We start from the raw sequence: 9,699 nt of genomic DNA on the forward strand, positions 1-9,699 counted from the left end.
GGGTCCCATCTTTGATTTCTACTTACATCCCCAGAAATAAAGTAGAAACAGTGGTTAACACTGTTTGGTTTCTGTTCCATGACACATCAGATTCCAAGACAACTTTCCCCTCTTCCTATTGTGTTGTGTTCTGTTTTTTCTTCTTTTAACAGTTTGTGTTTGGAATATGGCCTGTTCTTCTTGTGGAACCACCCAAGAAGCTTTGACTGAGACCGAGGCAGTCACACACCCATCACCCAGCCTGGCTGAATAAAGCAACTCAACAGTTACTGTGGCTGAAGTGGCAAAACTATGGATCGACTCAAGTTCCATTCCTATAAAAGGACTTCTGTGTGTTAGCAGGCCAGAACAGAGCAAACAGTTGGCACACGAGGGAAATAATGTTTAGTACAGCTTTATTCTTAAGTTGTTAAAACAAAAGATGAAGACACAATATTTTTGTGTGTATATATTGTACAGCTGATGATCCTGAGCTAATATTTCGTGCTGGTCACAGAAAACTAACCATTTTTGAAGTGGATTGCCTATGTTTTTCATTCAGTTGTTCTTTCTGTGGTTTAAACTAATGTTAGTTAACTGAATGACAGAAACAGGCCACTGATGGCCAAGCTAAGCATTTGTGTGGCCTATAGTGAACTGAATGCTTAACCTGAACTACTTTAACCTTGCACTTTGATACCATTAATGAAGTATATGATGATTGATTTAAGGCTTTATTCTATCTTGCTTTTCCACAGCCTCCTTTGCAATTTATATTTTAAGCAAAACAGTTGGGATACCTGTGCCATTTTAGTTCCTTTTGTACCATTTTAGCTCCTTTTGTACCATTTTAGTTCCTTTTGTACCAAACTTCCATTTTCCTCTGTAGTCCAGCTGAGGTGCATCGTGGAGGATGTTCCAAGGGTGGGACTGGCAGAAGACACTTAAGATGGTGAAGCATTTATAAGGGTTCCTGTTTGTGTGTGGAAACTGATTTCCCCATTTGTTTGAGCAGTGATCCATCAGGAGGCTGCAGGGTGGTGACTGTATAAATACATGAAACACTGAAGTTTTTTATGATGATTATTTACATGCCTCCCTTTTCTGTCCCTACTTTTTACTCCTCATGTCCCATCCATACTACAGATTGACAAACACCTTAGGTGTGTGCTAGTTCACCTTTCAAGTCTTAAATGTTGGTCTGACTTTCAGAAGCATCTTCTTATTCAGAAATAGTGAAGAAAGGGTAAAGAACAAGATTGATCTTGAGGATAGCCCAAAAGGTAATTGGCAGCACTTTGGTTGCTTGCTCTTAACGTGTCCACATCACACAGTAACTCTCTGGAACATTGACCACCTCTACAAAAACCCCTCTGGTCTCTTGATCTACCCAGCTAATGAAATGAAAAAACAAGCATAAAATAAACATTTCACACAGGTTTTTCAAATATATACCTCATCTTGGAGGCTCTGGTTTTGACTCTTCAAATCTTGGGACAACTAGCACACATGGGACAACTTGAGTCTCCATGCCATGCTATGCAATTTTTGCCTGCTTTTGATGCTCTGAGGGATTTATCCTTCTTGCCACGAAGGCAAAAGGGGAAATGCTCAGACTGATTGGAAATCCCATTCTGTATTGATTAAAAGTGTGCCCACAGCAGCAAGGCACAATAATGCAGCTATAAAGCTGTCTCCCAGAGCACACAGTCCTGGCTAGTGGAAGCTTCTTTGCTCCAGCTGCTGAACAAGTCAGGCTGAAATCTGTTGTACAATCAACGCTGACTAAAACGATCTCTTCCCTTTCACATCTTTTTTACTTCCCTGTTTGTAGCTCAGCAGCATCCTTCATGTTCCATCAGTAGCACTCCTACTGATGTGAATCTCCAAACAAAATCCTGCCTTTTGTTATCTGACTGACCCTGGACTCTTGGGATTAAATAGACTCAAACTCAAGGCTAGAGAAAGATGTTTAACCTTGAGCGACTCTAGTGAGCTTTAAGCACGTGCTGATGGCAGTGCAGTTCCACCTGCACCCAACAAACCACTACAAAGATCCTTGAAAGGAAATTTCCAACCAGGTTTGTTGTTCAGTGGGCTCCAGTTCCTTTAGACAAGGTCAGCATCTGCACTGAGAGATCTGAGTGACTTCAGACTGAAAGATGTTGGAATCAACTGGCAGATAGAGGTAGTTCCTTCCCTTATCCAAAAGGCCTGGGTTTTGTGAAGAGCTGTGAGAGCTGTTTTCAAAATGTAGCTTAAAAATAAGTGCCTGCCTACTCACCTGCAGTCTCTCTCAAGCATGTACACTGCATCCCATTCTCTTCTCTGTACTGTTTACATGTTTCCAGAAGTTAGGGAAAGAGTCCCCTAATAGGAGCAGTGCAGCAAGGAGACCTATCAACAGTCCCTCGTGGCACCTGCTAGGAATGGAGTTACTTTTAAGTGAATGAACAATCCCTTTATTTTAGTGGCCTTTGTAACTGGAGGATCTGAGGGTTGTGTTCGGTTTCCCTGTGATTGCAGGAAGCAGACTGCACTGAAAAGCCACTTTCTTATTGATAAGGCATCTCTGCAGTGGTCAGTCTTAATGAAACATATCGATTCTCCTCCACATTTTACTGTTGATTCTCCTCCTGCCTTTCTTTTCAGATCTTGTTGAATTAAAATTGTCAGGATCTTTAAGAAAACACAAGTTGGAAAAGCTCTTTTTCATGTGACCCTGCTGTTAGCTTTTAGCTCACATGTCATTTCTCACTGACCTTTTTATCCCTCAAAAATTCATGCAAGTTGGCTTCTTCCTTCTATTCCAAATGACCCAAACCATGCACACCTCTACCACCCTTCCAGCAGCCCTTTCTTTCAGGTTGTCTTAGACCCTGAAGAATGTAATTTTCATGTGTATCCTTCTAAGCATAAATGATCTAAACCTCTGGGTGCTTTTGGTTTCACTGCCTTACTGATCTCATGAGAGATAACTGGCAAGCCAGTTTGAACTGCATGTCACTGAAATTCAGACTGCCTTTTTTTTAGTGCCTGGAAAGACATACAGCCTCACTCCTGTCTTGTGCTGTCTGTTTAATTGCATTTTACTCCTATCACTTGTATGACATGCTGATTATTTCTTCCTGCAAACCTCACAGTAGCATATTCCAAGCTCTTTTCTTGCACTCCATCTTATAAGGTGGGTCATCTTGGATGCTGTTTTTTGAGTAGGATTCAGGCAGCAGCTGCTTTAAAGGGACTTAGGGGGAAGTGGCAGGTGGTTTTGAATGGGAATCCTACAGGAGGGGTTGAACAGACTTGGTAACAATGAACTCTTGTGTTAACACCCATGAAGAACCAGGAAATCTGCTACCTTGCAACCATTGGCTTGCCAGAGATCAGCAGCAAGTAGTTCTGCAGACCATGAGCTGAATCATTCTGACCTTGGAAATCAAAGAAACCCCTGACAATTACTGTCCAGTAGAGATCCACACCATACCTTCTGTTGGGAATGTAGATGTTCTGGATACAGCTCAAGAGATGCATTATCCAGAACTGAAGATAAGACATGATCAACAGAAATCTGCCAGCAGGATGAAGCTCATCTCTCTTTCCAAGGCAGTGTTAGTAACTAGCAGTATTAGTCACCTCTGGACCTCATTGTAATGTTTTATCTCTTAGCACAGGGGAGATGTGCCAGCTGTGAGCAGTGAGAGGACAGCCCCACAGTCAGCTTTGCCAATCTACCTCTGCCATATATTGGACACTATCTGTGCCCTTCATCACATCTGCCTGAAGGTGCAGACCTGAGAGCAGCCTCACTTTGACCCTGCAGCCCCTGAGGTTGCCAGCAGTGTTGTATCAATCTGTGGCTGACTGTTTTCTCTCACTAAACCCTCGACTTGGGTGTCTGTCACTTGTAGAATGTGCTCAGCCTGCTGCTCATCTGAGAGATATGAGCAGGAGGACTACTCTAGGTGGACTTGCTTGGCAAGGGGGTTGCACTGGATGATCTCTCAAGGTCCCTTCCAACCTTTAAGATTCTATGACTCTCACTGAGGCAGCTGAAGTGAAACCTTTGGGGCAGTTCAGTTACATTTTAAAGCTAAGATACAAACTTGTTTGACGTGATTTTGGAGGAGATGTGATGGAAAGTACTGTTTCATAATTAGTTTTAATTGCCTTTAATGGTGTTCTGTCCTGTTTGGTTGAAGGGAAATGGAGTGATCTGAAATGCAATTGATTCTTTTGGCTGTAGTGCCTTTGCTTCCAGCACCTGCCTTTAAACAGATGAACGAGATTTTCAGCTAACTCTTAGCAACAGAAAATCCTCCCCAGTATCACAGGTTTCTCTCACAGTCACTACCACTTTGTTTAGCCTGCATTCAAGAAGGCTCAAAACTGGGGAGTTTAAACCTGTTTGTGGATGTATTTTTGGCATTCCATGGCAGGTGGTGAAGGGATCCAATGTGACACTTGTCAGTGGAGGATGAGCTCTAACCAAGCAGCGCTGCACTTTCCTTCAGTAGGCCTCAATCATAGAATGGTAGGGCTTGGAAGGGACCTTTAGAGATCATCTAGTCTTTCTAGACATCATCCAGTCTTTCAGAATCCAGGGACACACCTTAGTTTTGGCAGAAATTGTGCCCCATCGTTGAACTGAATCAGGTTTATTTTAGAGAAACCCCGTCTGCACCTTGTAAGTAAATGATGGGAGGCTTTAACTGCAAAGTCCTGTTGGGCTGTGAGTCTTCAGTGTGAAGGGATGATAAATGGTGGAGACTTTGACCCATGGGAAGTGAAAGCCAGAAGGAGATTAAGGAATCTTAGATGGAAGGAGAATAACAAACGATTAAGCACAGATGACGTCAAGCAGCCTCCTGATAACTGCACTTTAGATACTTATGTAAAGAGCTTGAATGTTTTGCTATTTATATGTTTAACTTCCTCTGCTGACTCTCTGCTCTTTACCATGGAAGTGATGTAGACTCTCTTACATTGGGCTCACTGGAGATTTTTCAGCTGGCTCTGTTTTTATGAGGCCAGGACGTGACACAGATTGGTTTGTACACGAATGAACACATTTCATGTCCATCTGGAACGTCCTCTGCCAGCTTGGGCCTGGGTTTCTTTGTTCAGTTTCTTGCTCACGACTGCCTACAGCTTCCAAGTGCCTGATCTCTTTGCCACAAGTGTGTTCTGAGACCTGAGGGTGTGTTTTCCCATGGGGTCAACGAGACAAGGTCCTTGGTAGGTGGGAGAGCAGCGTGGTGGTTGTTAAAACTTCTCCAGCTGCAGGAGTCACAGAAATGTAGTTGCCCAGTGCATGGCTGCCTCTGGTTTGCTCAGAGTAGAGCCTGACTACCCCACATCCCTGATGCTGTTGCATCGTTGGAGGTTTTGGAAGCTGGTGGAGGGGCTTAGCTCCATGGAGGTGTTTCTTTTCATGTCTGTAGTTCAGTCCCAGGCAGTGTTAGGGCACAGCAGTCAAACAAGCACTTTATGCAGAGCCCCCATTAGTGGAGCTCCCAGGCAGATTCAGGGCTGGGGATGTGGAGATTCACATGTACAATTCTGAGGGCAGGGTTGATGCCTGAACCTCTCACTTTACTTCAGAACTCTCCCTTTTTACTCTTTGAAAGCATTTAGGTTTGATTCAGCACATAATTGCAGATTTAAGAAGAACCAAGTCCCAAATCCAGCTAATGCAAGACCCCAAACCAGTGCCTGCAGGTTATTTTTTGCACATACTTCACCCAAGTTGAACCTTACCTGCTGTTTGGAGCAGACTGTTGAGATGTTACAAACATAAGGGGTCTTTGGATTGTTTGTCCAGAGGAATAGCTGTAAGCACAATCTCAGATTCACCCTTCTTTCCTCAAAGCTCTGGAACATTTCTCTCCTTCTCCAAAGCCAGTGTTGAACAGGATGGGTTTTCAAACATGCTTGTAGCAAGTCATGTACCAAAATGTTTTCTAAATCAAAGCCTTGGTCAACTGCTGCAGAAGAATTTTGGCTCTGTATACTGTTGGGGTTTGGAGGAGACAGTTCCAAGCAGCATCAGCAGTAGTTACTCCTTAGACTGAACAGGAACTGATTTCTTGATCTTCCAAACTGGTGTTGATATTTGATGTTGACTATTGAACCCTGCTCAATGCACTGATGATGTATCTTGCTGCAGATGGATAATGATACTGTGACAGATGAAGTAGCAGTTGACTTGTAAAACACAGCTGCATTGAGCAATGTTTATTGACAGTTTTGATATACTGAACTGCTTCTTCGTACCGAACCAGCTGGGAACTAACATGAGGCTTATGTGTATCAGCATATCTTGGTTGGCAAAGCACAGGAGCTTTGGGATATTTCATGTGCTTCATTTGTTATTCATGCTGCAGTTGAGCACTAATTTGTGTCTTTATAGCTCAAATTATTAAAGAACTTTGGTTTAAATACAACTTTTCCCAGGTGTTTCTTGGCTTTTTGTGTTGCACAGGGCCAGCAGCTTCATCTTGAGGTTGGAAGTCTTGGCTAGGGGGTGCACAAGGAGAAGAGCAGGATCTGTGCAGCCTGCAGGGATGGGGAAGCTGTCTGCCTGCAGCTGTGACAGTCTCAGCCCCTGTGGAAGTAGCACAAAGTTTGGTCATCTTGGCTTCTTACCTGCAGCCATCCAGCTGAAGGGAGATGTGGTTCAGTCCAGTGCAAGGCTCTGGGGCTCCCCAGTCTTCACTGCCTTGTGCACTCAAGCCCTTTGAGCCTTGCTCAGAGGTGTAGTGCTGACTGCAAACTCTGCAGGATCTGCCCACTTCAAGGGATTTCCCCAGGTAGAAGGGAATTGAGCTGCTTGACAAGGGTGGGAAGGGAAAATGCAGGAGTCAGGTGAATGTGCTGTGAGCTTTGTGGGTGCAGTTTGCACATCCTTTGCCCTCCCCTTTGCCTGTGTCTTTCAGTGAGGATAATCCCTGCAGGGCAGATCCTGTCCAGGCAGAAATCACAGAGCAGTGGGCACTAACCCAGCAAGTCTCATCACACCCCAGCAGCCAAGCTTAGGTAGTGACCAGCAGGTATTTCCTCCACATCTAGCAGCTCTCTCAGATCTTAGAGCCCCCCATTCCTCTTGCTGGTATCTGTCGTTGCAGCTGTGTCTCTGCAGAGCCAACCTTCAACTAAATATCCAGAGGTCAAGCCACAGGGCAGGAAACCTCACAGGCAGTGGTGTGAGTGTCTGGGGAAAGCAGTGGCACCCCCCTGGGAGCCTGCTTGGTGGTGCTGCTGCATGCAGAGGCACATCCCAGCTCAGACAGGCATTGCCCCAGTGCCAGCCTGGCTAAAATCCAGCTTTGTGTTTGGAGCTTGTGGCTGGCCCAGAACTGAGCAATACTTGGTCATTCCCCTGGGGATAAAACCACTGTGGTTCTGTCAATGACCTCCTCCCAGTCAGAGAATTCAAATGGAGCTTGACTGTTCTCTTCCAAGGCTGTTTACTTGCAGCTTTAGTCATTTCCCTCTGCTTTCCCCACTCCTACCAGCTTCCCCCTTGTGATTTTCTTTATTCAGCCTATTCAGCTAAAACAGAAGCTATATATAGGCCATACTTCAATCCCAGGGGTTCTAAGCAGTCTGTACTCACTGGTGTGCTCACAATGGAGACCAGTTGCTGCCAGTTTAGCAGAGGAGCTGGTGATCCAGCCCAGACCTTTGGTACTACGTGTGAGGAGATAATGGAGTCACCACTGGAGCTGTGATGGCTCTGTGGGTCAGTAGGTGACTCTCTTTGCTGCAGACATACCTCAAGCAGCCCAGGTGATCTTGGCTTGGCTCTCACCCAGAGGAACCAAGCACTCAACGTGCTTCTGTTGAACATGCTTATGGAAAACGAGACTTGAACTGGCTGGAGGTGAGATGGTGCTTTGTCACTGTGCTTTGAGCTCTGTGTCCTCAGAGAACACCTTCAGGGCCAGCTGCCCTGTCTCTGCCTTCCCAAACAGCCCCTTCTCCAACAGCTAAGATGGTGCAAACTTGAGGTGCCCAAAGGGATGGATCCAACACCAGTCTGGGGTTCAGCAGAGCCCCTCTGATGGGTCCCTGTGGGGGCAGGACAGGTTAAAGTGGTGAGCCCTGGGGCTCAAGGAGAACCCCTGCAGCCTGAGCTGAGCAGGAGCAGCCATGGGAGGATGGGTGATGGCCTCATTCACCTTCTGTGTGTCAGAGGCCATTTGCCAACACAGAACCCATGTGTGATGGATGAAACATCTCAACCTACAAGCAGAAACTGCATGGACTTACTTTAGAGTTATTTTTGGTCAATATAGTTAATGTGGCATCCTGGCTGCTTAATTCCTTACACCTCAAGCTGGGGATCTTGCCCTCCAGACCCAAAGGTCTCAGTGCTTGACCCTTTGCAGCTGCTGTGACAATCCAAATAACCAATGAAAAACATCCAACCTCAATAATCTCCTTCGTTGAGGCTGGCTTTGTAATTTGCATGCAAGAGGCACACTGAGTTAATGAAATTAGCAGTAATTAATGGCTCTGACAGGCAGGGAGAGCAGGCACATGGACCCCCCCAGCACCCAGAGACACCCTCAGACACTGAGAGCTCTGCCCCAGTGGCTTCCCCTCCCTGACATCAGGTAAGGGAATGCTAATGAACAGCAGCTTGTGTGATGCTCCAGAAACTGAATTAATTAAGTTCCTGTGCTGATGTAAAGTGCTGTCAAAGCCCTGATGTTCACAGGCTGGCAGAGCATCAGAGCTGCAGTGATTTATGCCTCACCTTAGCACTGCTTCCTCCTCACAGCTGACGTCAGCTCAGCTCACCACCGAATACAGGCAATGTGTTGTGGAAGCCTGGGGACAAGTCCAGCTTCTAGTGGTTGATAGGGCTGGGACAAAGGCTGGACTTGATGATCTTAAAGGTCTCTTCCAGCTGAAACAATGGTATGATTCTCCTCAGGTAAGTGATGAACACAACAACCAAATCCACCCAGGCCAGGCATGGGGGAGTGGCTGCTTCACAGGATTTTGGAGGCCTCTAAGGGGTTGGGGGGAGGGGTTAATTCTTTTCTTTTTTCCTTCTATTTGTTGTTGTTTTAATCTTTAATCTTCTTGTTTTCCTTCCAGCCACCACAGGATGTTAAAACCAAGGTGAAGTACTAGTTACAAGATGAAAGCCAACAGCAAACCCAGCGAGCAGCAGCCTTAGAGCAGAGCTGTTCCACATGGGGCATTATTATACAGGTTATCTGAAAAGCAAACAAACCCCAGCTGTGTTTTCTTGCTGCTGACATTCAGTGAAGCAGGAGAGCTGATTAACAGTGAGGACTTGCTTCTGTGAAGGTCTCTCTGCCTCATCCCCCTGAAGGTGACAGCTTGCTCTCAATTTGCTTTGTGTTTCGTGTGCCCACAGACATCCCTCTGGAGCACTTGGGGCTCCTCAGTATCACCCAGGATGTCTGATAGTTGGTGGGTTTGCCAAAACATTAGGTCTTTGTGCTCAGGATGGAGGAAAAGACCTTTTTGCCCTGCTGTGATCCACGTTACACCCAGCAGATCCCTTCCTTTCCTCTGTAAGCATCATGGGACACATCGGCAGCCCCGTGTCAGGTTTGTACAACCAGCACAGCAACATCCAGCCCAAGCCCATGATGGGCTCTCAGCATGGATCTGGCTTGAAGGGAAATCAAGGCTTTAATAACACTCAGGACATCTTATTCTAAAGCCAGAACACCAAAT

The 9,699-nt window shown here is 45.7% G+C and overlaps 1 protein-coding gene across 1 annotated transcript in view; it reads left to right on the forward strand.

Annotated features, from left to right (window-relative positions):
- The window catches only part of ACER3 (alkaline ceramidase 3), a 67,707-nt gene extending 61,285 nt beyond the window's left edge, over positions 1–6,422 (forward strand). Inside the window, exon 11 of the mRNA XM_061990339.1 lies at positions 153–6,422. Coding sequence (XP_061846323.1) covers positions 153–206 — 54 coding nt within the window. The 3' untranslated portion in view covers positions 207–6,422. The remainder of the gene's footprint in view (positions 1–152) is intronic.
- Positions 6,423–9,699: the final 3,277 nt, after the last annotated feature.

The sequence above is a fragment of the Colius striatus genome, chromosome 1, assembly GCF_028858725.1.
Source record: "Colius striatus isolate bColStr4 chromosome 1, bColStr4.1.hap1, whole genome shotgun sequence".
Taxonomy (NCBI): Eukaryota; Metazoa; Chordata; class Aves; order Coliiformes; family Coliidae; genus Colius; species Colius striatus.